At 44.4% G+C, this 27969-nt stretch overlaps 1 protein-coding gene and 1 non-coding gene across 2 annotated transcripts; both read left to right on the plus strand.

The window, feature by feature from the left end:
- Positions 1-481: 481 nt before the first annotated feature.
- Twsg1 (twisted gastrulation BMP signaling modulator 1) lies at positions 482-27969 on the plus strand. Its single transcript, XM_038340552.1, has 5 exons — positions 482-592; positions 2809-2965; positions 20204-20303; positions 23169-23435; positions 26382-27969. The coding sequence occupies exons 2-5, from the start codon at positions 2846-2848 to the stop codon at positions 26561-26563; spliced, it is 669 nt and encodes a 222-aa protein (XP_038196480.1). The 5' UTR covers positions 482-592; positions 2809-2845; the 3' UTR covers positions 26564-27969.
- On the plus strand, positions 11539-11670 carry LOC119822086. Its single transcript, XR_005286692.1, has one exon.

Raw genomic sequence — 27969 nt, forward strand, 5'->3', positions numbered from 1 at the left:
CCATCTGAGGCTTCCGGTTGGTCTCCTTCCTAGACCTAGAGATTTTCCCGACCAGAATTCATGGTTGCCTTCTCTCCATTTTGACTTAAGGGCAGAGCCAGGCACTTAAAGGATTCAGAAATTTTTCATGAGTTACTGACTGAAGTATGGGACAGATCCTTATCCAATAATCCCAAGGCAAACACGTGTTTAAAATGAACCTCGCCTTTTATGTCAAACGTCAGCTCTGTTCCACTCATCGGTCCTGTGCCTCATTCCTTACATCCATTAAGGGGGGGAGATAGCACTCTGTTAGAAGTGGTTGCTAAAATGCACATCTGCTGGAGCCAGAAGCGAGCGGTCCAACAGGTGGCAGCCGACCAGAAGGCTCGCGGGCGGGGTCCAGGCACCGCGCCAGGCCAAGGGCACACACCTGGGGGCGTGGTCTAGAGGGCGTGGCCAGCCGAGCTCCGGGGGGCGTGGCCAGCGAGCCGGCGCGGGCGGACGGGCTGGCGGGGAGAGGCCAGGGGGCGGGCGGGCCTGTGTGTTGGCGGCGCCGGAGCTCGCGGGAGCGGCTTGGAAGCTCGGCCGCAGGGAGGAGGCCGCGGCCACGGTGAGCACGGGCGGGTGCGCGAGCGAGCTGGCGGGCGGCTCGGAGGCCAGGCCGCGCGGCATTTGGCGAGGGAGCGGGTGCCGGGAGGCCCGAGCGGCGGGGACAAAGGGCCGCGGTGCTCGCCGCCTCCGGGATCCCCGGGTCCGGGCGCCGGTGCTCGACGCCCCTCCCTCCGAGGAACACCGGGGTCACCTGGCTCCCGGGGGGAGACGGCGAGCGGACGGTTGGGGAAGCTGGAGATGTCTGTGGGTCCCCGCGGTCGGTGACTGCGGGGGCGCAGCAGCTGCGGGCAAGTTGCCCACAGACACGACTGGTCGGCGGGGGGAGCGAGCGAGAAAATTGGATTACTAACGGTCTCCTGCGGAATGTTTTGTGCCCGCGGTCAGGAGCGCCAGAACTTTCTGTTTCAAAACGGAGTTTTACAAAGCCCCTAGAGGAGCGCCGTCTCATCAGTTTCTGACCAGCAGGGTCCACCTCTTAGCCCTCCTCTCTACGCCAAAATTGTAGTTTATTGTTTGGAGGGGATTTATTTTTATTATTATTAATTTAAAAATGGATGTGCATATCTGTGTGTGTATGCACACTTCCGACCTGGTGCTGCTCGGGGCCAGAAGAGGGCGTTGGATCTCCCAGAGCTGGACTTACAGGCAATTGTGTGTGTTGCCAGATATGAGTGCTGGGAACCGAACTCAGGTCCTCTACAAGAGCAGCGAGTGGTCTTAAAACACAAATCTCTCTAGCCCCTTATTTTTATCTTTACTTTTATTTAATTTGGAAATAAAACTGGCCTGCAATTCATTATCCTCTTGCCATGTTTGCCAAATGCTGGGGCTACTGGCATGTCTGACCAGAACCAGCTAATATTTATTTTCATTGATTTTTATTGGGGATTTGCGTTTTAGCCTTAAATTATATCTTGTAAGTTTTTATTTTATGACTATTGGTATGCGCATGTGTTGCACACCTGTGCACCTGTGCCATGGTATGTCAAAGGACAACTCTGGAGGGAGGCAGCTCTCTCCATTAGGAGTTTGAGGAATAGAATTTTGACCAAATGCTTTTACCCACCTAGCCGACTTGCCAGCCCCAAATTATAACCCCTGTGAAAATTTGTGCTGGTTCTCTCCCCCTTTATTTTCTGTTTGTACTATAATCCCTTAGTGATGGAGGAATCTATGGTACTAGCAGAAAGAATATTTTCACATTTACCCACAATTCTTAATGCAATTAATAATTTATTGGCATTTGTTATTGGTACATTTATTTGAATGGTTGTGGCTTCCACTCTTCTCTCTCTTTCTCTCTCTCTCTCTCTCTCTCTCTCTGAAGTATTTACTGACAAAATGAGATAATCATTAGGAAAATTTTCATTAACAGTTTGTTTTGATACTATCACTTTAAAAATTGGAGCAGACATTATAGTTTGTGGTAGAAACCTTGCCTCACACACAGTGAGGGCCTAAGTTCCACCTCCAGCAGCACCTATAAATACATTCACAGAGACTTTAACATGCATTAAAATAATACAGTATTAATACTTTTGAAGATGTATTTTTGTTATTTTCAATTATGTGTATGTGTGTGCAGATGTCCCAGGATGTCAGAGGCTTCAGCTCCTCTCCCCCTGGAGCTGAAGTTCAGGTGATGGTGAGCTGCCCCAGATGGGCCCTGGAAACTACGTACTCTTGACTGCTAAGCCATCCCTCTAGCCCTGAGTTCAGTTCCCAGCACCCACATCTGGCAGGCCACACAGCCTGTTAAGTCCAGCTCCCGGGTGCAGCGCTGTCTTCTGGCCTCCAGCAGCACCAGAACCGAGGTGTGCAGGCACACACAGACATGCACATCATTTTTTAACAGTTCTTATATGAGTTTAAATACTGGAATTGGATTTGACTAAAGTCTAGAGTTGAGATTTGCCTAGTAGCGGTGCAGTTGGCAATGCTTGCAGATTGCTGGGCACTAGCCATGTTCACTGTAATTTTTATCATGCCTGTGTCATAGCAGTATTCTAGGTTTCTTTAGGATGGCCACCCAAGCCTGAAGTTTTGAATATTTAAGTAATCTTTGAGAATGATCTTCAAATGATTCCTCAACGTTTTTGACACAAGCAACTAATTCTTGGCTTATGTTAGGATTTTTTTTTTTTGCTTGTTTGATTTTGTGACCTACCACTTGCCTTTGAGTTAAAGTTTTTGTGTGTTTGGTTTTGCTTTTAGCTTCCTGGCAGTTACTGAGGGGCTTCTTTGAAGAACCATGAAGTCACACTATGTTGTGCTAACCCTAGCCTCCCTGGTGTTCCTGACGAGTCTCCCTGTGTCACAGAGCTGTAACAAAGCTCTCTGTGCTAGTGATGTCAGCAAATGCCTCATTCAGGTAGGATAAAAGGTGCTTTTGTTGATATTGAAACATACCGTGGACAGGTAGACACTGCGGAATAAATCAAAGCCAGAGTACATGGTCTGAACTTTGGGCCAGGGCTAGAGGTGCTGAACTTTAGATTTTTATCTCTATGGCTTTCTTCCATCCGACCGAGGTTAGGTTTAAGAAGTTCGATCTAGAATGTACTACTTTGCTGTGTAAGCTGCCGTACGTGATGAGCACGCTAGTCTTTATAATCTAGCGTGCGTGGTGGTGTCTTAATAACTGTATTTAGAAAACTTTTAGCCTATCAATTAATAGACAAATTATTACATGTACCATATTATTTTTTGGTTGCTGTGTAACAGATGATATCAAAACCTAGCAACCTCAGGCAAAAGTGCATCACCTCCTGAAGCTTCTGAGGTTGTGGGTCTGGGAAGCAGTGCAACTAGGAGGTTCTGGGTCAGGCTTGTTTACAAGGTTGCGGGCTGGGATTATCGAATCTCCTTCCAGGTATTTGAAAATTATCCATCCCAATTGAAGCCAGGTGATCAACGTAGTTACCTCCCATTTTCCCGAGGCAAAAAGTGACAGTAAGTCACTTTTGGTGAGGTTCAGTCAGCTAGGAAATAGCTGTGGGATTTGATCTGTTTTTGTCTCCAGAGCCCATGACTTTTTCATTCAACATACTGGCTACCGTTCTCCATGCCGCTGTTATAGTTAGTAATGAGTTACATGGCTTCTCTTCCCATCCCATAACCAGTCTTTCCTTTGGGGTGCCTGTCTTTTGTAGCCTCCATTGGAGGTGCTGGCTGTGGCCTAGGAAATGTAATAGCTATGCACACAGGTTGAATATTCTTTATGTGAAATGTTTACACTAAAAAATGTTTCATATTTAAATTTTTTTAGATTTTGAAGCGTGTGTGTGTGTGTGTGTGTGTGTGTATGTGTGTGTGTGTGGTGTGGTGTGTTCAGGTACCTTGGTAATGGGACCCAATCTAAAGAAAATATGTTTATATTTCATGTATATCTTGCATTGCCTGAGGGTGATCCTGAGCAGTATTTTTAGCGTTTCTGTCAGATGTGGAATTTTCCACTTGTGATGTCATGTTAGTGGTTAGTACATTTTAGAGTTTTGAGCCTTTCAGGTTGCACATTAAGGATGAGAGCCACACAGTCTGTATTAGCTTTCCTTGTAGAGTGTGAGTCAGCTGACTTTGGCTATAATTCTCACTTGAAAGCACCATCTTAAGTTTTTATAGAGCAAAGGTCGTTTGTGCCTATTCCTGATATTTTCCTCCTTTTCGTTAGTAATTGGAACTTTAGGTATGTTAATCTCATACTCTGATAGAACCTTTACTTTACCTTTCAAATCAAAACATTTAACTAGAGAAAATTGTTATTAGCTGACTTTAACTTTTTATGTTTTCCTTCATGTATGTGTGTGTGTGTGTGTGTGTGTGTTGTAGGTGCACATGTGTATGGTGTATGTATGTATATGTGTATTATAGGTACACATGTGAGTATATGTGTGTTGTAGGTACACGTGTGTGGTGTGTGTATGTGTACTGAGGTGCACATGTATGTGGTATGTGTATTGTAAGTGCACATGTGTGCATTTGTCCTTGTTTGTGTGGAGGTGTAGCATGAATTCTAACTGGTCTTAATAAATAAAACCCAGAGTCAGATATTGGGGGGTGAAAGCTGAAGAATCAGGGAAGCAGTGCAGTCAGCCACTAGAGAGACCCTTAACCTCTACCGACGCTCAGACGGAAGGGGCGATCCTGTCCTCAGAACGCATCCTCAGACTGTCTATCTTCAGACTGCACTGAGCTCCTGTCTCCTTCCGCCTTATATTTCTCTCTCTGCCCAGCCATATCACTCCTGTTTCTACCTCCCTAGTGCTGGGATTAAAGACCTGTGATTCCCAAGTGCTGGGATCACCTTTTGTGAGCTCTGTTTCTCTTTTAGACAGATCCAATCTTGTGTAGCCCAGTGTGACCTTGAACTAACAGGGATCCCTCTGCCTCTGTCTCCTGATTCTGGGATTAAAGGTGTGGGCAACCACTCTCTGGCCTCTAGTGGCTTATCTCTATACTCTGATCTTCAGGCAAGATTTATTTGTTAAAACACTAACAAAATACCACTCCGTGGAGGCGAGAGGGGGATGTCAGGCATCCTGTCACTCTCTGCCTTGTTCCATTGAGACAGGGTCTTTTCCTGAACCTGAAGCTAGGCTAGTGGCTACCAAGCCCCAGGGAGCTGTCTCCACAGCCCAGGTTATTCTGAGGATGTTTTGAAGTATGTACAGAGAGGAACAATGAACCATTCATCCACAATTAGAATGGTTGCTGTCATTATTTTGTATTATTTTCACCTTAGCTCTGTTGCAATTTCAGGCCAATCCCCATTTTGTTTTATCCATAATTCTGATCTGCATGTTTAATAGATAAGAACTTGTATGTGTATGTTTGTCTGTATATGCATATGTGCGTGTGTGTCAGCCTTGAGTGTTGGTACTCAGGAGCTCCCACCCTGTTTTTAAGGCAGGGTAACTCCCTGAGACTTGAGGCTTGCTGACAGGGTAGGCTGTCCAGCCAGTAATGTCTCTGTACCCTGGTGCTGGGATTGCAAGCCATCATGCCCTGCTTTTTACATGTATGCTACAAGTGGAACCCAGAGCCTCATGCCTGCTGAGCCATCCCTCAGCCCTCAAGAACTTTTTAACATAGCTATTCCGTCGGTATCATAATGTAAAAAGATCATCTGGCAGACCCTGAGGAACCACTCATGGAAACTAAAGACTAACAAGGGATCTTAGTGTATGGTGGGCTAGCCTTACAAGTCACTGTGGAACGGTTAGCCTAGATAAACAGCATGTCTCTACCTCAAACCTTATCAAAAGTGAATCTCATGTGGATTAAGAGAGTTAACAGGAATCCTTCAGTGACGAGGTCTCCGCTTCAGTCATCTGCACATAAAGGCTGTGTGCAGTGGCCATGGGTGGCGATGAGTGTTTGTAATCTCAGTGCAAGAGGAGGGGACAGGAAGGTCCTGGGATTTGCTGGCAGCCACTCCATCCTAATCTGTGAGTTCCAGGCCCAGGGAGAGAGACCCTGCTTCAGAAACAAAGGTAGAGGACTTCTGAGGAACAGTCACCGAGGTTAACCCTAACTTCTATGCAGTGTGTACCTGTGTGTGAATACACACACACACACACACACACACACACACACACTGTTCTTTATTTAAAATACTTTATTTTTTCTGTTATTAAAGATAGTTTTTTACTTACATAATATACCCTGGTTACAGTCTCCCCTCCCTCTGCTCTTCCCAGTTGCCCCCCTCCCCTCCCATCCAGACCCACTCCTTTTCTGTCTCACACTAGAAAACAAACAGGCGTCTAAGGGACAACAACAAGATATGGTATAATATAACAAAAACTAATACATTGGAATAGAACCAAACAAACAGAAGAAAAAGAGCCCAAGAAAAGGCACAAGAAACAGAGACCTACTTGTTCACATACTCGAGAATTCCATAAAACACTAAACTGAAGCAATAACATATACTCGAGGGCCTGGAGGTAAAAAAGAGAGAATAAGAATATGTAAATAAAATAAAAATATTATAAAAATGAAGGGAGAAAATAAAAAGCCCTGTGTCCTGTATAGTTTTATGTCAACTTGACGCAAGCTAGAGTCATCTGAGAGGAAGGAGCCTCATTGTGAAAATCCCTCCTTAAGACTGGGATGTAGAACACTTTCTTAATTAGCGATTGGTGGGGTGCCCACCCCTGGGCTGCTGGTTCTGGTTTCTATAAGAGAGCAGGCTGAGCAGCACCCCTTCATGGTCTCTGTTTCAGCTTCTTCCTCCAGGTTCATACCCTGTTGGAGTTCCTGTTCTGACTTCCTTGAAGGATGAACTGTGATGTGGAAGTGTAAACTAAATAAGCCCTTTCCTCCTCAACTTCTTTTGGTCCTGGTGTTTGACCACAGCGATAGTGACCCTAACTAAGACACTCTGACATGACATTGTGAGTCAGGGAACTGCTAAAGATGCTGCCGAGTTCCTCCTCCACTGGCATCTGTGCTGGGCGGGAAGCCCACGCCTAGTAGTGGTCTGTTTCCCTACTCAGACCCCCCAGAGGAAACCAAAGTTTCTTTTCCTTCTTTTTTTTTTTAAAATTTTTTTTCTTTTATTGAAGGTAAGTTCTGATACAGTATATCCAATTATAGTTTCCCCTGCCTCTGCTCTTTCCAGTTCCTCCCCATTTTCCCTCCCTTTCTGTCTTTTATTAGAAAAGAACAGGCGTTGGGTGGTGGTGCCTTGCGCCTTTAATCCCAGAGGATCTCTGTGAGTTCAATGTCAGCCTGATCTACGGAGTGAGTTTCAGGATAGGCTCCAAAGCTACAGAAAAATCTTGTCTCAAAAGAACAAAAAAAGAAAAGAACAGGCTTCTAAGAGATAACAACCAAACATGACAAAAGAAAGTAAAGAGAAAACTATCATATTGATGTTGGACACAGCAACCCAAAGAGGAAAAGGGTCCCAAGAGCAGGCAGAAGGGTTAGAGACCCACTTGGTCTCAAAGTCGGGAGTCCCATAAAATTACTAAGCTAATGGGATCATATTCTCAGAGGACCCGTTACAGATGCCTGTGCTTGCTGCTTCAGTCTCTGAGAGCTCACATGAGCCATGCTTAGTCGATTCAGAGGGCCTTGTTCTCTTGTTCTCTATCCCCTCTGGCTCTTACAATTTTTCTTCCTTCTCCTCTTCCTCGGGATTCCCTGAACTCTGAGGGATTTGATGGAGACCTCCAATTTAATCTCTCTCCCTATAATGTCTGGCTGTGGGTCTCTGCTTCTGTTCCCATCTGCAGAGAGGAAATGCCTCTGATGATTACTAGACAAGATTTTGATCTATGAGTAGAGCAGAATATCATTAGGAATCATTTTGTTGGTTTATTATTATTAGATCAGTGGTCTTACCCTAGGTCTCTGGTTCTTTGTTACCCAAGCAGTGTCAGGTATGAGCTCCTTCTCGTGGAGTGGGCCTTAGATTAGATCAGACATTGTTGGCCACTCCCAAAAGTTCTTTTCCACCAGTGCCCTAGCCTGTTTTGTAGGCAGGACAGATTGTAGGCCAAAGATTTTGTGGCTGGGTTGGTGTCCTGCAAAGTAGCCTTTCTGTACCAAAGAGACTAGAATATAGGGATGAAGGCTCCATGTAGGAACCAGCTCAACTTGTCCATGTTCAATGAGTTGTGTGGGCATTGTCCTTGGCAAAAGGGGTGGGGTGCTGTCAGTTTGTGGAAAGCAAACCTTTTTCTTAGCAACAGCCTGAGTTTTGGGGGGGGGGGATTTCCATGGGATCCCCTTGGCCAACAACTCAGCTGAATATAACCTAGTGCCACCAGTGGAAGGCTCACCTGGCTTCGAGAGATGACCAGTTGAAACTCCGTATCCCCCATTACTAGAAGTCTTCCTTAGGATCATCTTCACAGATTCTAGGGCATTTCAGTTGCACTAGGGGAAACCAAATTTTCTTTTACAAGTGTTTATCAGTTGGAGATTGTTTCTGGGTTAGGGATGGTGGGGGGCATGTGACTTCCCTCCTTTCAGCTCTAGGACCCTGTGTATGCTACTTCACTCTCTCTGAGTTCATATGTAGAGAGATCTTGTTGATTTAGGGGGCCTTATTTTCTTAGTGTCCTGCATCCCCTCTGACTCTTGTACTCGTCCACCTCCTCTTCCCTCAGAGTTTCCTGAGCCCCGAGAAGAAGGATTTGATGAAGACATCTCAGTTAGGACTGAGTGCTCCAAGGTCTCTCACTCTCTGCATAAAGTTTGGCTGTGGGTCACTGTGTTTGTTCCCATCTGCTGCGGGGGGGGGGGGGGGGGGAATCTCTGTTGATGTTTGAGCAAGGCACTGGTTATATTTGTCTTTCTGTGTCTTAGGTTACCTCACTCAGGATGGTTTTTTTTCTAGTTATACCCACTTAACTGTGAATTTCATTTTTTTTTACCAGCTGAATAGTAACTCCATTATATAAATGTACCATATTTTCTTTATCCATTCATCTATTGAAGGACATTTAGGTTGTTTCCAAATTCTGGCTAGTTCAGTGCAGTTCTAAAGAAAGAAAAGAGCTATTATGTGTTTGTGTCAAAAAAAAAAAAAGTTCTTCTTTTTAAAATCAAAATGAAGACCAAAGAGATCACATAGGGGTTTAGGCTGCCAGCCTAGACTGGTGGCCAGAGTTCAGTCCCTGGGACCCACATGGAGGAAAGAGAGAACCAACTTCCAAAAGTTAGCCCCTACCTCCACATAGACACACACACACACACACACACACATACACACACGTGTGTGTGTGCACATACACGTATGCACACAAATAAATGCAAGAAAATATTTTTAAAATAATGTTGAAGGAGTGGCGGGCTGCGTCCTGCCACCCGGCTAGCTTTACCCAAAATAATTACACGGAAACTGTATTCTTTTAAAACACTGCCTGGCCCATAGTTTCAGCCTCTTATTGGCTAATTCTCACATCTTCCTTTAACCCATATTTAGTAATCTGTGTAGCACCACGAGGTGTGGCTTACCAGGAGAGATCTTAACCTGCGTCCATCTCAGAGAGGAGAATCATGGAGACTCACTATGGCGACTGCCTGAAGCGTCTCCCCAACTCTCCCAGAATTCTGTTCTGTCTATTCCGCCTACCTAATTTTCTGTTCTCTTAAAGGGCCAAGGCAGTATCTTTATTAATAATGAAAGTAACACATAGACACTCCTCCATCAAAATAAGACTCTTCAAATGTTAAATATGAAGTCGAAAATCCCTTGACTCAGTTCTTCTGCTCTTTTCCATGCTGGTTGTAGAGCCACCTTTGCATTGTAACTGTTTCTGTTTACTTCCTTCCGTGACTTTAGCTGTATGACTAAGTAACAAGCTTTTGTTACTATTTCTTTTTTTCGTTTTAATTTTTTTTTCCAGATAGGGTTCCTTTGTAGCTTTGGAACCTGTACTGGAACTAACACTTATAGACCAGGCTGGCCTCAAACTCACTGAGATCCGCCTGCCTCTGCCTCCTGGAGTGCTGGGATTAAAGGCGTGCGCCACCACCCAAGGTTGCCTTCTAACTTGCTATGGGATCATGTGACACTACCATTAATGGCTATATTTAATGTCCCAGAAAGCAGAGAAATTAGTTTTCCTTGCTTTGTGAACTGTGCAGTCAGTATTATACTTTATTGTATTATACTTGAGACAGGGTCTCACTATATGCTTCTGGCTCACATGAACTACTCCCTGCCTCCTGAGTGCTGGGATGAAAGGCATGTACCACCTGGCCAGCTGTCTTCAGTATTTTGTGTTTTGTATAGCTTAGTACTGGGCTGCCTCAAATCTGTGTGGAATGAAGTGTTTCCTAGACTTTTACTTGAATATTGTCACGGTTGATAATACCTGTATCCTGGGAGGTAGCCTAGTATAATAATTAAGAAAAAAATTGCTTGTGACTCATACCTATTGCCCCAATTCTAGGGGGGCTGAGGAAAAAAGATTGTGAACTGGAGACTATTCTGGGCTACAGAGTGAGATCCTGTCTCAGAAAACAAAGAAATGAATAAGAACATGAGCTCTGTATCTGGGGAGGTGAACTAGTGGATAAAAGTGCTAGGTGAGCAAGCCTGATGACCCAAGTTCAATTCCAGGAGCCCCACATAGAGGTGGGCGTGGCAGCCACATTTGTAACACCCAAACTCCTTTTACTTCCCTTCCTCCTTCCCTTCTTCCCTTCCTTCCTTCCTTCCTTCCTTCCTTCCTTCCTTCCTTTCTTCCTTCTTCCCTCCCTCCCTCCTTCCCCCCTCTCTTTCTTTGTTTCCCTTCCTTCCCTCCATTCCTCTCTCCCTTCCTTCCTTCTTTCTTTTTTGAGACAGGGTTTCTCTGTGTATCTTTTTGGCTGTCCTGGAACTCACTCTGTAGACCAGGCTGACTTTAAACTCACAGAGATCCGCCTGCCTCTGCCTCCCGAGTGCTGGGATTAAAGGTGTGTGTCACCATGCCTGGCCATACCCAGACTCCTAATGCAGGACAGGAGGCTCAGATAAAAAAATGACCTGGAAGCTGGCCGACCAGCTAGCCTGGAATCCACAGAATGGCAGAAACGAGAGAGACCTACCTGCTCAACCAGGTAGCAGGTGAAAACCAATTCCCAAAAGCCGTCCTCTGACTTCACCTGTGCGCTGGATACACACAAACCCGCTAGTGCAAATGTGCACATGTACACAATAAATAAAAAACATGAACTCTGCTCCAGACTGTTCACATTTAGTCCCCGTCATCCATTTACTGTATTTATAATGTTGGGCAAATGAGTAAATCTTTCAGTGCCGAAGTTTCCTGTATATTAAATAGGGATTCCAGTACCTAGCTGTGTGGCTGGTGTCAGGGTGAAGTGTTTTGAGCAGTACCTGTACTTATGAGTTCTGTCAGTTACCACTGACCTATGTTTCTGCTTTCTAGTTATATCCAAATCCTCCATACTTTGTTATATTACTTAGTATATTCTATGGGCCTTTTGTCCATTGGGCTGTGGGGATCACATTCCTCCTCAGCCAGGGCTGGAGGCCAAGATGATCTGTGAGTGGCATCGTCGTCAGGACTGCCATGAGCGGGCAGCCTTGTTTTCCGGCCTCAGACATTGAAAAAAAGATTAAAAAAAAATTTAAAAAGTATATTCTAAAGCTGACAATCAGTAAATGAGGTTTTCCTTTAATGATCATGTTGGTGCTGATTGCGTACTCATAGGGGCACATTTCTCTTCTTGGGTGACTTTTTCAGTACCCTTTCTCAGCAGTCATTAACGCCTTGTGCGTTAGATTATTGATCTGTGTTGCCTCCCCGGTGGAATGTTTGTTTTGGTGTTTCCAGACTCAGCTGATGCTCTGTCGCTGAGGAGCAGCCTGGCACAGACTTCAAAAATTCCTTAGCTAATCACTGATTTGCAGATCCCATGTTTTGTCCTTTAGAAAAAGCATTCCTTCATTTTGTTGTAATGTGCCTTTAGGTCCTTAGATAGGCTGTGCCGAAGTAACGTTCTGGGTCCTATATTCCTGAAAATAGACCTTTTCTTATTGTATGCCTGCATGATGGTTTTTCTGGGTATAGAATTTTATGTTTTGAAGTCATTTCCTTAGTATCTACTAGGATCCCGCATTGCTGGGAAGAAGTCTGGTGCCAGCTTATTCCATATTTCCTAGGAGTGACTGTTAGTTATTTTTGAAACTCTTAGTATAGTATCTGTCTTAGTGTTATGCTGCTGTGAAGAGACCCCATGACCAAGGCCACTTATAAGAGAAAGCATTTAATTGGGGCCTTGCTTACAGTTCAGAAGGTGAGTCCCTGTCTCTCATGGCTGGGAGCATGGCAACAGGCAGACCGGAGCAGTAGCTGAGAGCTGTCTCTGACCCACCAGCAGACACACCTCCTTCAGCAAGTCCACACCTCCTAACCTTTCCTAAATAGTTCACCAACTGGGAACCAAATATTCGAATGTATGAACCTATGGGGACCATTTTTCTTCAACCCACCAGTGTCAGTGTCCGGTATTTAACTATTTAAAATGTAAATAGTTGAGTCTAGGTACTTGGATACCTTGTGAATCTTTTGAAGGGGAATCAATTTTGAGCGTGTATATTACCTTGATTGCTGTAGCTCTATAGTGTAGTCTAACCTGGTTCTTTGTAAGATTTTATTGTCCATTCTGGATTGCTTGCATTTCCATGTAAATTTTAAGATCATCTTGTTAATTTCTGTGATAAAACTTACTAGGAATTGATTTAACATAGTAGGCTTCGTCTTTTAAAAATGTTTTTTTTTTTCTTTTTTTTTGTTTTGTTTTTTTTTTTTTTCTTTTTTTGGTTTTTCGAGACAGGGTTTCTCTGTGGCTTTGGAGCCTATCCTGGAACTAGCTCTTGTAGACCAGGCTGGTCTCGAACTCACAGAGATCCGCCTGCCTCTGCCTCCCGAGTGCTGGGATTAAAGGCGTGCGCCACCACCGCCCGGCTTATGTTTTTGGTCTCTAGAAAAAAATGGGTACAAAGTTCCCTTATTCTGTCCATCTTTATTTTGTTATTTTTCAACATCTCTTTATTCTTTTTCTTGTTGAAACAGACTTGCTATTTTACCTAGGCTGGTCTTGAACTTGGAATCCTCCTGCCTGTTGAATTCCTGGGATTATAGACTTGCACCACCACACTCAGTGGTTTCTGGCTATCATCTTTCATTGCTGTGCTACACTTTACTGAGAATGAACTAATAGTGATACACTGTGTTATTAACTAAAACCCATTGTTTACATTTTGTGGCTTTTAACAGATGCACAAATACTGTGCATCTATTCTTCTAATTTTATTATTTATATTTTATGTGTGAGTGCTCTGCATGTCTGCCTGCACGCCAGAAGAGGGCATCAGATCCTATTACAGATGGTTGTGAGCCACCATGTGGTTGCTGGAAATTGAACTCAGGACCTCTGGAAGGGAAGCCGATGTTCTTAACCCCTGAACCATCTTTCCAGCCATCTCTCTTCTGTAGAGAAATTGTTTCACATTTCAGTGAAGTTCAGTTTATGATGTTTTTTCAAGACAGGGTTTCTCAGTGTAGCTTTGGAGCCTGTCTTGGAACTAGCTCTGCTAGCCTCACAAGGTATCCAAGTACCTAGACTCAACTATTTACATTTTAAATAGTTAAATACAGGACACTGACACTGGTGGGTTGAAGAAAAATGGTCCCCATAGGTTCATACATTCGAATATTTGGTTCCCAGTTGGTGAACTATTTAGGAAAGGTTAGGAGGTGTGGACTTGCTGATCTGCTAGATCCGCCTGCCTCTGCCTCCCAAGAACTGGGATTAAAGGAGTACACCACCACCACCACCACCTAGCTACAATATTGATTTTTAACTCATGAAACTGAACAAATTATCTTTTATTTAGATTTTCTTGCATTTCTTTTGACTATATTTGTATTTTTAGTATACTTATCATGCATTTCTTTAAAAAATTACTTTTATGTGTTTAGGTGTTTTACCTGCACATATGTCGTGTACCACATGCATTTCTGGTGGTTACAGAGGTCCAAGGAGGAGTCAGATCCCCTGGGACTGGTGCTACAGATGGTTGTGAGCCACCACGTGGGTCCTGGGAACTGAATCCAGGTATTCTAGAAGAGCAGCCAGTAATCACCGAGCCGTCCCTCCAGCCTGTAAGGATATTCTTTAAGTAGCTGAGTGTCCTGCACGGCTAAGAGCTGCTGCAGCTGTGCTTCTCTGTGAGCACGCTGAGCTGTCATTACAGAAGCACTGTTCTGTGGTCCGCAGAGCACAAGCTGCGTGGGTGATCATAGCTGTCCTCTTTAACCCACTAAGTAGCGTGCGCATAAATGATTAACATGAGATAAGCTAGAAGGGTGAGTACTTTAAGAGAGAGATGGGGCTGGAGAGATGGCCCAGCAATTAAAAGCACTGGCTGCCCTTCCAGAGGACCTGGGCTTGATTTCTAGCACCACGAGGCAGCTCACAGCCAGCCCTGGGGATCTGATACTTTCTTTTTTGCCTCAGTGAGCACCAGGCACACACGTGGCACATGGACATACATGCAGGCAAAATACCCATATTCATAAAATAATAAATATTCGTAATAATTTTTTTAAAAGGAAAGACAAAGATATGGTCTAGGGATGTGGTTGAGTGACACAAATGTGACATCTCCAGACGTGTCCCCTAGCCGCTGAGAGCTCACCTGTTGTGGAAAGCTCTGGGTTCAATCCTCAGCAGTCAGGGGAAAAATCAAAAAACAAAAACAAAACAACAACAAAAAACAACCCAGGAAATAATGATACAGAGGTTTAAAACAAGCTGTTCCTTAAGAAACCTCGGTTTCTTCTGTTGGCTTGGATTGAACAGCATCTGTCTGCTGAGATGACGGGCTGTGAGGATGTTAGGACATTTGCCTCTGTTTAGTCCTCTGCGCCTCCTGAAGTAACAGATACAAAATCGTTTCCCTGGAAGGTCCTGTAAATATTTTTGCCAGGATGGTTGCAAATAGTCAAGGCAGTGTGCGGTCATCCCAGCTGCTCCTGCAAGTTGCTAGGCATAAGGGTGGTCCCTATATAAATGTTTATCTTGTGCTCTGACTGCAAAGAAGTCTTGCTTTAAACATCGAACAAATGGTTGTCTTGGTGCACACCCTTGCTCGGGTGGGCTGCAGTCACCCTCTCTGAATAAAGGATGTTGTTTTGACTAGATCTTTACTGGTTTTTTTTTTTTTTGCTTTTCTTTTTTTTTTTTTTTTTTTTTGGTTATTTGAGAAAGGGTTTCTCTGTGTAGCCCTGGCTGTCTTGGAACTCTCACTGTAGACCAGGCTGGCCTCAAACTCACAGAGATTCACCTGCCTCTGCCTCCTGAGTGCTGGGATTAAAGGCATGCACCACCACTACCCGGCTGTTTTGATACTTTTATAAAAAGAAGTTTTAGGTCTGATGACCTGAGTTTAATACCTGGGACACATACACACTTTCTAGATAAATAAATAATGAGATTAAAAATAAACTGTAAATAACATTTAAAATTCAGATCAATAAAAGTAAATAAATTAAAATTTGGATCACTCGTATGTCTACCATGGTCTGGTAGCTCTCCATCAGTGACAGAATACCTCCAATAATCAGTTTCTATAGTGTGATGGTTACTCTTCATCAGACACACTGCTGGGCATGTCTTTGAGCACATTCCCAGAGAGGAAAACAGAAGAGGGGAGATACCCCGCCCGCCCTGGGTATTAGCAGCACATTCATCCAGAAGAATGGGGGCCCAGACAGAGCAGGAGGAAAAGGAGAAAGCCAGCATCCATGCCCTTTCCTCTGCTCAGAGGAGTTCTAGTTACATGTCACTGCTGCCCCAGAGCTGCCTTCATGCCAGCCGTACCATGGTGGCCTGTGAACCAAAATGAGCCCTGTTCTTTAAGCTGCTTAGTTATTGTGTTGCTGTGAAGAGACACCATGACCAAGGCAACTTTGAAAGAAAGCGTTAGCTGGGGCCTCGCTTACAGTCAGAGCATGAGCTCATCATAGCAGGAGCATGGTGGCAGGCGGCAGACGTGGTGCCAGAGCAGAGACACTGGGCCTGGTGTGGGCTTTTGAAAGTCCACTTCCAGTGACACACCTCTTCCTAGTCCTTCCCAAACGGTTCCACTAACGGACCAAACATTCTGGGCCTGTGGGGGCCATTGACATTCAAACCACCACACATCACAGCGAGGAAAATAACCAATCCACCTGGGTTACAGGTATGTATACATGCTCTCCTGTCCTAGCTTCAGTCTGTGGTTGCTTGGCCATGCTGTTTGGGCCTGTGGTAGCGCAAGCATGAGATTGGAGGAGGCCTAGTCACCTCATTGTAGCAGGGAAGCAAAGAGAAATTGGAGAGTTGAAGTCCCAGTAGTCCCTCAAGGACATGACCCCAGTTACCTTACTTTCTCACATTGGCCCCACCCCCAAAAGGTTCTACCACTTCCAACTGGCTCCATGGGCTGGGGATGAAACTTTCAATATATGGGCCTTTGGAGAGAGAGGGGGGAGTGAGGGAGGTACATGTGTGTCTGCGTGCATGTGAAGAATGGGAAAAGCTCACTGAGTTGTAAGTAGTTTTAGCTAATACACAGCCATTTTTAGGATGATGTCAGCGTATTTCATGAAAACACTCAGACTTCTATTCAGAGATCTGTAGTGACTGTTTTAGCAGTTTACTGGTTCTCTGTTATGTAGCACTTCTCTGCGCTAAATTAGCAGACTACTTCTTAGTGTGAAATTAATTTAGTTGCCGGGCAGTGGTGGCACACCTCTTTAATCCCAGCACTCGGGAGGCAGAAGCAGGCAGATCTCTGTGAGTTCGAGGCCAGCCTGGTCTACAGAGCTGGTCAGAATCATGGTGTGACCGTGAACTCAGGGTCATGCCCCATGAGGAAGCACTGTACTTTCTCCAAGACTTTCAGTGTGGACAACAGATGATGTTGCCATTAAGCGGCTGAAGCCATGAAAGAATTAAGTACTGGATTTCAGTCTCTGGTCTAACTCTCAGCTGATAATACCCCCTGTACAAACAATGGTTAAGCTTGGGCAAGCGCCTGTGATTGAGTTCAGTTGTCAGAGTAAAAGGTGCCTCTGCTTAAACAGCTTGAAGTCTTTCATCTGAGGATTGGTTGATTTTTCTCTGAGAAAGACTAATAACTAGTTATTAAAATGCTGGACAGAAACAAGCTTTATTTTTCTCATTCCAAACTGTATGAAGCAGTAATGTCTAACTCAAACCAGAGTCAAATCCTAGCCACTTGCTAATTGAATGTTGTGTGCATTTTATACCTTCATTTGAGAAATGAGGCTAATCTGCCCCAGTTGCAGCTTTATGCGGCAGGAGGCAGCGCACACACAGCTCCTTGGGTGGTGCCTGTGTCTAGACAGAACCGACCTAAGAACTCTGGGGAATGTGGCCACAGAAAACAGTTGGAAGCTTTGAGTCACTTTCTTTTTTGGACTTCTGTGAATGTTCTGTTTGGTTTGGTCACATGTTCCATTTGACTCAAGTTTATTCATAGTGAGGTTGGTAAAATATATAAATAGCCCAGTTGGAAGAAAATCCCACATTTTAACTCTACATTTTTTTCTGTTTAAAAAGTGGAGAATTTTTAAATACATTTATGTTTTTAAAAGTGGACTAATGAAGTTTCGAAAACGGTAATAAAGAACAAGGCCTCGTGGTTCACATCTGCAGTCCTGTCGCTCAGGGCGGCCTCACACAGTAACCCCTCGTTCAGATAGCAACACGGACAGTAAACTAAGGACGCTGACAGAGGGCGGGAGAGAGAAGGCTGTCTTCTGAGTCTGACCAGAGACGAACTGCCGTGCAAGATATCACAGCTGTTGATAATAGTGCATCGCTTATTGTTTATATCAGGATATTATATTGCCACTATTTATTAGACATGCATTGGAAGATTGGGGAGGTAGATCAGAGAGTTAAGCCCTTACCCTGTATGCATGAGAACTGGTGTTCGGATTCCTGGTGGGTGTGGTGTCTTGCCCGAAGTCCCAGGGTGTGGGAAGTGGAGGCAGAAGCAAGCTGACTGGTCAGATGAGCCGAGACCAAGAGCTGTGGCCCAGCAATAGATTCTGCCTCAGTATGTAGGATGGAGAGCAGTTAAGGAAGACACTTGAAGTCACCGTTAGGCCTTCACATGCGTACACACATGGCCATGCCAAAATTTCTCTAGTGGAAGTCATTGATTTAGCATAGTATATGCAAATTTGTGTAATGTAAGCTAACATTTATAAACTGTGTGAAAGACACAATATAGTTTTTAATATTTATTTTATGTGTATATGTGTGTTTGCCTAATTGTGTATCTGTGCACCATGTGAGGGCAGGAGCTCACACAGGTCAGAAGAGGCATCATGTCCCTGAGACTAGAGTTACAGGTGTCTATGAACCACCATGAGGTTGATAGGAATTGAACCCAAGTTCTCTGCAAGAACAATGAATATGAATACATATATGAATTTGAAAGAAACTTTGTCTTTGGCCAAGGGCAGCTTTTGTAAAAGTAAAAACAAAGGAATCAGCATTAGCTGGATGGTCTTCTAAGTACTTACATATGTGTGAATGTATGTATATGTATGTATGTTCAGAAAGTGCACTCTTGCTCCAAAGACAGGACATGAGTTTTATGGGGAACAAGTCACAAGGCTTTCTAACTCCTTTTCCTGGGCTTCCAGGGAGCTTGCTCTCACAGCCTTCTGTCTCCATGTTACGTTAGGTTCTGCTGTTTTCTTTCTGAGGCATGAGGACAGCTTGCTAAGCTTCACAGCTAAACGTGCACTCTACCACAGAGCTGTAGGTCACGTTTTCAGGCCTAGCTGTGCCTCCCAATGTCTGATAGCAGAACTACAGCCTCAGGACACAGAATTCAAGAGTCCACACGTACGTTTGTATGTGTTAGGTCATCAAGCATAGGTCAGCTAAGTGAGTTAGTGAGAAGCCCTCTTGATTGCAGAGGAGTCTTGGTCCATGAAATCCCCCGAGTGGATTCAAGGCTTGTCCCTGGGTTGAGTCCATAGTCTTTTTTATCAGGATGACAGGCCTGCCTCATGGCTTCTGTGTCCCTTTATTAGGAGGCCATGGCTGGGGCTCTTCTGTCTCTCATGCGCTTCAGCTGTCCTCTCGTTCCCTTTATTCTTATGCTCTCTCAGCATTTGTGTGATGGACTCCATTCTCCATTATCCTGACTGTCCTCATTCACTGCACATGCTAGCTGCTGCTAGTCCACGCCCAGCCCAGAAGATGGATTCAGTTTAAAGCCTCTTTCCCATAATTGGAGAGATCATGAAGTTACAGTCCAAAGAGGGAAGATATTTGTTACAATCTTTATAAATAATCTTCCACGATAAGCACACTGTTTCAGTGTATCAATAAAAATAAAACTGGCAGCGACGTGGATGGAAGATGGGTACCGCGCTGACCGGCCCGACAGCCTCCACCACTGGGCTGCACCTTTACTCACATAGTATTTTGGGGTTTGCAGTGTTGGAGATTGGACCCAGGGCCTTGCTCATATTAGGCAAGTGCTTTCATTACTAAGCAACATCACTGGCTCTTGCTATTTGATGTGTTCTTATTTGTTCAAGACCAGGTCTTGCTACGTAGCCCAGGCTGGCCTTGAAATTGCAATCCAATTAGCTCAGCCTCTGGAGGGCTGGAACCATATAGGCTTGTACCACCGCACCAGACTCTACACTAACAATTGTAAAGCATATTGGTGTTTTTGTTTTGTTTTTTAATGTGGGGGGGCATGTCTGTATACCATGCATACACATGGATATACCTGTGTGTCTCTGTGTCTGGTACTTGTGGAACCCAGATTCCAAAGTAACAAATTTAAAAGGATATTGGTGTTTTTTTTTTTTTTTTTTTGAAAAAGAAATTTATGTGTATGGGTGTTTTACCTGTATTTATATATGTCTTAGGGTTTCTATTAATGTAAGGAGACATCAAGATGACAATAACTTTTTGTTGTTGAATAAAAAGTACATCAGGAATAAATTTTTATAAATGAAAATACTGTGGGTTATTCTTTTGCTCAGAGAGTTATATCTCTCTAATCATTTGGAATCTGTTTTATTTCTAGGAGCTCTGCCAGTGCCGGCCGGGAGAAGGAAGCTGCCCGTGCTGTAAGGAGTGCATGCTGTGCCTCGGGGCGCTGTGGGACGAGTGCTGCGACTGTGTGGGTGAGCCTCTGCGCTGCGCCCCCACTTCAGTATGAGTGTGTCCCAGTCGGGGTCATCACCGCTATGCTCTGACCCCATGGCCAGAGCAGCTTAGGAGGAAGGCTATCGGTTTATCACTGCAGGAGTCAGGACAGGATCCTGGAGGCAGGAGCTGGTGCAGAGGCCATGGAGGGATGCTGCTTACTGACTGACTTGCTCAGCCTGCTTTCTTACAGAAGCCAGGCCCACCAGCCCAGGGTGATAACACCAGCAATGATCTGGGCTCTCCTCCCCATCAGTCACCAGTCTTGTCTACAGCCTCATCTTTTGTTTTTGGTGTGTTTGTTTGTTTGGTTGGTTGGTTGGATGGTTGGTTGGTTTGTTTGGTTTGGTTTGGTTTTTTGAGACTGTACATCCTCATCTTATTGAGGCATTTTTCTCCATTGAGGCTCCCTTCTCTCTGATGAATCTAACTTGTATCAAATTCACATAAAACTAGCCAGCACAAAGTGTACCATATATGTAAATAAACACTACATAAGGTAAATATATAGAGAATTATTGTATATAATTATGTAAAAATAGTTTAAATAAAAGATTAAGAAAGAAGTGTAGGAGTGAGGAATCAATGGAGAATACGGAGAATACTTTCAGTTTTTAATGTTTTTATTTATTTTTATTATATGGGTGTTTTGCCTATATATTTGGCTGTGAATGATCAAAATAAGAAGAGAAAAGGGAAAAGAAGGGACTCTCTGTGACAGAGCACATGTGTAACATATATGAGGCCTTGCTGAGATCACACCACCCACTGCCAAAGGAGAGAGACAGAGAGAGATTACACCACCTGCTACCAAAGCGGGGGGGGGGGGGAAAGGAGGGAGGGGGGGGGGGGGGGGGGGGGGGAGAGAGAGAGAGATATTACACCACCCACTGCCAGAGGGGAGAGTGAGAGATTATACCATCTGCTACCAAAGTAGAGAGTGGAGAGAGAGAGAGGGAGATTAATAATTCACAAGTGTGATGATACCTACAGCTTGGAAGGCTGAGATTGGAATCTGTGGTTTCACAAGTTTGAAACTAGTGTAGGGAGAAAGGGAGGGGAGGACAAAGACGGAAGGGAGGGTGAAAATGGCCAGGTAGTGGTGATGCACACCTTTAATCCCAGCACTCGGGAGGCAGAGACAAGCAGATCTCTGTAAATTCAAGGCCAGCCTGGTCTACAGTGAGTTCCAGGACACTCTCCAAAGTTACAGATTACAGAGAAACCCTGTCTCATAAAACAAACAAAGAAAGAAACAAAAACAAAAAAAGGAAGACAGGGAGGGGTGGAGGAAAGCAGGCAGCTGCACGTCCAAGGAATAAGTCCACACTGCCAACTCATAAGTCCAACTCATCAGTATTGCTGGATCGGTGACCCCGGTTTTGTGAACATGTGAGACAGAACAAAGTTTCCTTGTGATGTTTTCATGCATGTATGTAATACATTTTTATCATACTTAGCACCTCTGACGTCATCTCTTGTTCTCCGCTCCTACTGCTCCTCTCCTGACATAGTCCCTTTTGTGCCTTGTCCTTTTTAGACAAGATCTCACTGTGTAGACCACCATGGTCTGGAGTCACTGTGTAGACCAGCATGATCTAGTCACTGTGTAGACCAGCATGATCTGGAGTCACTGTGTAGACCAGCATGATCTAGTCACTGTGTAGACCAGCATGATCTAGTCACTGTGTAGACTAGCATGATCTGGAGTCACTGTGTAGACCAGCGTGATCTGGAGTCACTGTGTAACAGGTCATCTTGGAATTCAGAGACCATCTGCCTCTGCCTCTGCCGGGATCAAAGGTGTACACCACCACTCCCAACCTTTATGGTTTTAAAAAAAGAACATTTACATTTTCATTTGAGAGGGATGGAAAAGATACATCACACACCATTCTCTAAAGGTGTAATAGAGGCCATGACACAAGACAGGCGGAGGAGAGAAGAGCGTGGACTGCAGGAAAAGTGGCGCCCACTGAGACTTCAGTAAGTGCCACTGACAAACCCCATGCCGGTGACCTTGGAGACAGCAGGCTGAGGCCAAGAGGAAGGAGAAACTGGGCCTTCAGACTTTCAAATATGTGTTTGAGAAGCATAATATTTTCTCAAAACAAACATGTTGATGCTTTGTTCTGTGTCCAACAATCCTAAGCTTAGTGCCATAGAGGTACTTGTGTATGTGGCTACTAAAGCACTCCGCAGATGTGAGACCAGCTTAGATGTCTGCGCACAGATCAGGGCACAGAGAAGTCGCAGTACCTGTGTACAGTGGGCGTGAAATCCCTTTAGCGGCCATAAATTGCTCTAGTTTATCCTTGTCCTAGGTGATTTCATTTATTTCTTCATTTTAAAGGTGAGTTTGCTGGACTTCACAGGCTTGACTCTCGTGACTTGAAATGCATCATTTCAACTGATGGTGGTGGCATGTGCTGTAATCCCAGCATGTGGGAGACTGAGACAGGAGGATGGCCAAAAACATAAGGCCAACTTGGGCTATGTGGCGAGTTCAAGGCAAGCCTGCACTTTATAGAAACCCTGTCTCAGAACACACACACACACACACACAATGTGCGTGTGCATTCCTGGCTCACTGTATTTATACTGCCAAAGCCCTGGAGTCACACTCCAGAGTCCTGTGAGTGGAGGGTAGTCACCTTGGTTTTCTCGGTGGGTGGCTCTCATTACCTTTTGTCATTTCAGGGGAAAAAGTCTGGGGAACATGTATTTGTAAAGCTAGAAATCACGGTGTTAGCACACAGATCCTTGGTTCCAGGGAATTAGCAGAATGCCTAAATGTTACAACCAGTGAGGAAGGTAAACTTCCGTTCCCTTTGTCTCCCCAGGCATGTGTAACCCTCGGAATTACAGCGACACACCTCCCACCTCAAAGAGCACAGTGGAGGAGCTGCATGAGCCCATCCCCTCCCTGTTCAGGGCGCTCACAGAGGGGGACACCCAGCTCAACTGGAACATCGTCTCCTTCCCTGTGGCAGAGGAGCTCTCACACCATGAAAATTTAGTTTCCTTTTTAGAAACTGTGAACCAGCCGCACCACCAAAATGTGTCTGTTCCCAGCAACAACGTTCACGCTCCTTTTCCCAGCGACAAAGGTACCTATTCCATCCTGTGGTCTGCCCTGCGGCCCATAACACATACATCAGGTTATCTTTTGGAGCATCTTTTAAGTTTGGATTTGTGTAGTCTTAAATAAATGGTAAATGAGGAGACACATCAGCATGGAGGCTGTGTTGGAAAATGAGTAACTTCCTAGTTCTGCTTTTATTTGAATGAGATATTAACTGTTCTTTAGTCCATGGCATCTGTGCTTGGTGTCAGGTGACTCAAGCTTCCTCATAAGTTAGGTGTTTGCAAATGATACATTGGTGCTACAAATGATGCCAAGGTCATCAGCTAATTTATTTTTGTTTTGTTTTTATGTGTGTATGTGCTTCTGAGTGTGGGCACACACACCATCGCACTTGTGAGTTCTGGGATGAAATCAGGTTGGGCTTTTACAGGACGGGTTTTTCCTTCTTTCTGCCTATCAGTTACAATTCTATGGACAAATTGGTATTGCGGACATCTCATTTACAGGTGTAAACTGTTCCACCCCGTTCTCTGCGGGGATGTGATTATGGTTCATCATCTGAGAATGATATCTTAGCAAAGAACATTTACTAGTGAGAATAGATCATATTATAATTATGGAGTATAAAGAGCTTATAGCTATAATAAAGTCTTAATGTCTTCAGTACAGTTTACAGCAGAAGAATAAGGCATTTGTGAAATACAATTGATGTGGCTTTTGTTTTAGTTTTTTTTGTTCCAGGGTCTGAGATGTAGACCAGGCTGGCCTTGACCCTGTGGCAGTCCTCTCTGGGACTACAGCTGTGCATACCACACCTGGCTTGCAGCTGAATCGTAAAGCATTAAATGAAGTGTGTGCAGACATTGTCATGTGAACTCTGTTTCTAACTAGTCTCTTTATTATGCCTTCCATTGTAATCTGACCAATATAAAATGGGACTTTGCATGTTAACAATAAAAGCTAAACAGTTTTGTTAAATGAATTCTTACCTCCTTTCAGGTTATATTGCTTTGTAAATCAAATGCTAGGCTTTGGGAAAGGTTGGAAATGCATAGAACTTGATGCTTTGCTGTTTTCTCATATTGAAATAGAATGACCATCATAGATATGTATTATTCCTTAGCTCTGATCAGTAATGTCTTAGATTCATGACAATGTTACACAGAAGCCAGCTTCTGGAAACTTGGTGCCTCTTCTTCCTCCTGGTAGTTATACACCCTCAATTTTACAGACCCTTGCAGTTTGGTTTGAACTGATAGGTTTACCTTTTACCTTGCTCTTTGGACTCTTGAGTCTGCAATGGCTAGCCCATGGTAGGAGCTTAGTGTTACAATTTTTTAAAAAATGCTGCAAGATCCCCAATGGCAGTAGGCAGGCGGCGGGCTCTGGGAGCAGCCAGTCCCAGGCAGAGACGGCTGCCGATCCCGAGTGGTGGCTGGTCTCAGGCAGGGAGACACATGGAGGGCGAGCTGGTCCCAGCTAGCCTGGCGGTGTGAGCAGGCAGCCAGTAGGGGACATGTGGACAGACACATCATACGGAATAGAATTTGGATATTTATTACTTAGAGGAGGGGGAGGAAGAAGGAGAGAGAGAGGGAGAAAGGGAAGAGAGAAGAGGACAGAGATAGTGAGAGGGGAGCAGGAGAAGAGGAGCCCTCTGGGCCAAAGGGAACACACTGAAGCTAAGTTGGGGGGGTGGGGTGGCGCTGGGAGTGGGCGTGGCTTGTCTCTTAAAGTAACAATCCTAACACTTAGTAAATATACATTGGATAAAGTTAAATGAGATGAATTTAATAGGGCCTAGTTAGTTGGTTATTTGAGTGTCTCAAATGACTTGCTCACTGTCGGTCCTTCTGCTCAACTGTTTTGGTGCCTCACTACTTCCCAGCTTTTTTCATTGCTAGTAAACAAGAATTGTTTATTATAATTGTGCATATATGATAAGGGGCACACATTGTGTGAGGCTTTGTGGGGTGGGCTCTAGGGATCAAACATGGCTTGCATGGCAAGTACTTTTCCCACTATTTTTTTCTTTGTTTTTTTTTCTTTGACACAGTTTATATGTATATTTGAATTCACTGTGTAGCCCAAGTTAGCCTTGAATTCATGATCCTTTCACCCCAACTCCCAAGTATTGGGATAGCATGTATGTGCCTCTGTTCCCATGGATACTCCAAGGCTTTTGTCTTCAAGGCCTGGAAACTTTGCTTTTATTCCCCTTAACACAAGTTCAGTGTTTTCTACTAGGCCTTCTCTCTATTCGTTAGAGGTCTTAAAAAGATAACTTAGTGCCAGCCAGACAAGGTGGCACATGCATGTGATCCCAGGAGCAAGTTTCTTGAGCAGTCTTGGCTGCATAAGCAAGAGACCCTGTCTCTAAAACAGCAACAGCCTGCTCTTCCCACCTCAGGGGAAACCAAAACCCTTAACCTCTGATCGTACACTCTTCCTTAATGCTCTTTGAATGGTTTTTTGTTGTCTTTGCTTTGTTTTTTGTTCTGTTAGATCTTAGCCAAGAAGCCACATGGGATTAACCACTGTAGAGTTAAAAACTGTCCATTCTGTGGGAGAGCAGAGTAGGCAATCTTGTTAGTGACATCTGCTTGCTAGTGTGTATTGATCACTTTGCGTTGTTTGGATTGCTTGCTTCAGTACAAATTCCCAGTATGACCTCAGGACAGTATTTTTCAACTTGTCTGGACTAGAGAAGTATGTCTTTGGAGAAACATCAGTTTAGGAAGCTGCATTGTTGCTTCGAAGATGGTTGTTGGCCAGATATTCTAACCTTTGTGTTTTTGCCTTCTGTGTCTGAAGATCTGTCAATGCAGTTAGCAAATGATGGTCTTTTCCCTCATTTTTGTCATGTGCTGATCAGCAACAAGAACTAAGCGCACAGCTGCTAGTCTTATTTAACTGAGTGGTGGGATCTTCTTGCTTGTGCTGAAGTCTGCATTTTCTTCCCTTTCAGAGCACATGTGCACTGTGGTTTACTTTGATGACTGCATGTCCATACATCAGTGTAAAATATCCTGTGAGTCCATGGGAGCGTCCAAATACCGCTGGTTTCATAACGCCTGCTGTGAGTGCATCGGTCCAGAGTGTATTGACTACGGCAGTAAGACTGTCAAGTGTATGAACTGCATGTTCTAAAGAAGGAAAAGGAACGCAAACCAAAGCAACTTAGTTACTAGGAGGACATGAAAATTACTCAGTAAGTCATGAAGTGTGCAGAAGTCAGGAGTCAAGTATGCTAGGAACATGCTAAATTATGTTGTTATAACTGTACCTTTTCTGTTTGTTGCCTATTAGTGTATTAGTCCCTTTTTCATGGGAACAGCAGAACTCTAGTCCTATGAAAATGGGGTACAGAGGAGTTGTGGAAGAGCTATAGTTCTGAAAGAAGGTCTGGTGCCTTTGGTTACCAGGAGCTGTGGCCTTCACCTACCATTCTCAGGTCCACCAGTCTCTGTCCTCACACCTTTCCTAACCGTGCCTTGGATTGTTTATCTGATTTATATAAAGAGAGTAAATATTGCAGCTCACATTCAAGCCACTGTAAAAGCTTAATTTCAAACCCTCTTACATTGGTTTTAGAAAGTAAATATATACTATATTTTACAACAGAAAACTTTTACCTAGGGCCAGTGAGCTGACTCGGTGGGTAAAAGTGTTTGCTGCCTGATGACCTGAACTTGATCCCTAGCGCCAGAGCCCATACAGTGGAGGAGAGAACCAACAGACCTCCATACATGCACAATAACATGCATACATATGCCCTTGTGTGCACATGCACACACATACACACACACACACACACACACACACACACTAAGTAAGTGTTTAAAAGAACTTTAAACCTCTCACGTGGTGAGATCTGTCCTACGGCACTCATGCCGACGGTGACTTAGCCATGGTCTTGCACTCCCCCACCCACAGTGCTGATGTATAGGCAGTTGAATCATCTCTACCAAGAATTGCGGCACACCCTTGAAACTCCACTAAACGCACTGTGAGGATCTGGGTGCAGAAGAAGCCAGGGAAAGAGCAGCCAGGCTGTATGTAGGTCATGTGATGCCACATCAGGCACCAGGAAGCAGCTGTCCTTTTCCAGCTGCACAGCAGAGGTGAGAATGAGGTGCACCAGGAGAAGGGTCATGCTCGGCACCAGCAAACCAGCCAGCTTCTCCAGCACACAGAACCGCGGGCTCAACACCAGCAAACCAGCCAGCTTCTCCAGCACATGAGGTTGCAGAGGGTTGAAGAGGAATTTACAGACATGAACAGAGAAGGGCGAGATTGTTGGGAACTCTTAGGATCTACCTTAAAACCATTTATAGTCACTGTTTTTGTTACTTTGTAATGTCTGTATTTGTTTCTGGATATCTGAATCTAATATTCTTATTAGATAAGCATCATATTTTAGAAGCTGTATTTCTGAAAGTGGAAGGGGAAATCTGTTTAATGTGTTTACTCCTACATATTACAGAATTATCTAATTAGCTTCTTATGTAGTGTTTCCCTAGAGACAAGCTGAAATACTACATACCCTTCATAGA

This window comes from Arvicola amphibius, chromosome 8, assembly GCF_903992535.2.
Source record: "Arvicola amphibius chromosome 8, mArvAmp1.2, whole genome shotgun sequence".
In the NCBI taxonomy this organism is placed as follows: Eukaryota; Metazoa; Chordata; class Mammalia; order Rodentia; family Cricetidae; genus Arvicola; species Arvicola amphibius.

Coding starts and splice junctions, on each gene's coding strand:
- Twsg1 (XM_038340552.1), top strand. CDS start 2,846: ATGAAGTCACACTATGTTGTGCTAACCCTAGCCTCCCTGGTGTTCCTG. Junction 2,966..20,203: donor TCAGCAAATGCCTCATTCAG/GTAGGATAAAAG, acceptor TTTTATTTCTAG/GAGCTCTGCCAGTGCCGGCC. Junction 23,436..26,381: donor TCCTTTTCCCAGCGACAAAG/GTACCTATTCCA, acceptor CTTCCCTTTCAG/AGCACATGTGCACTGTGGTT.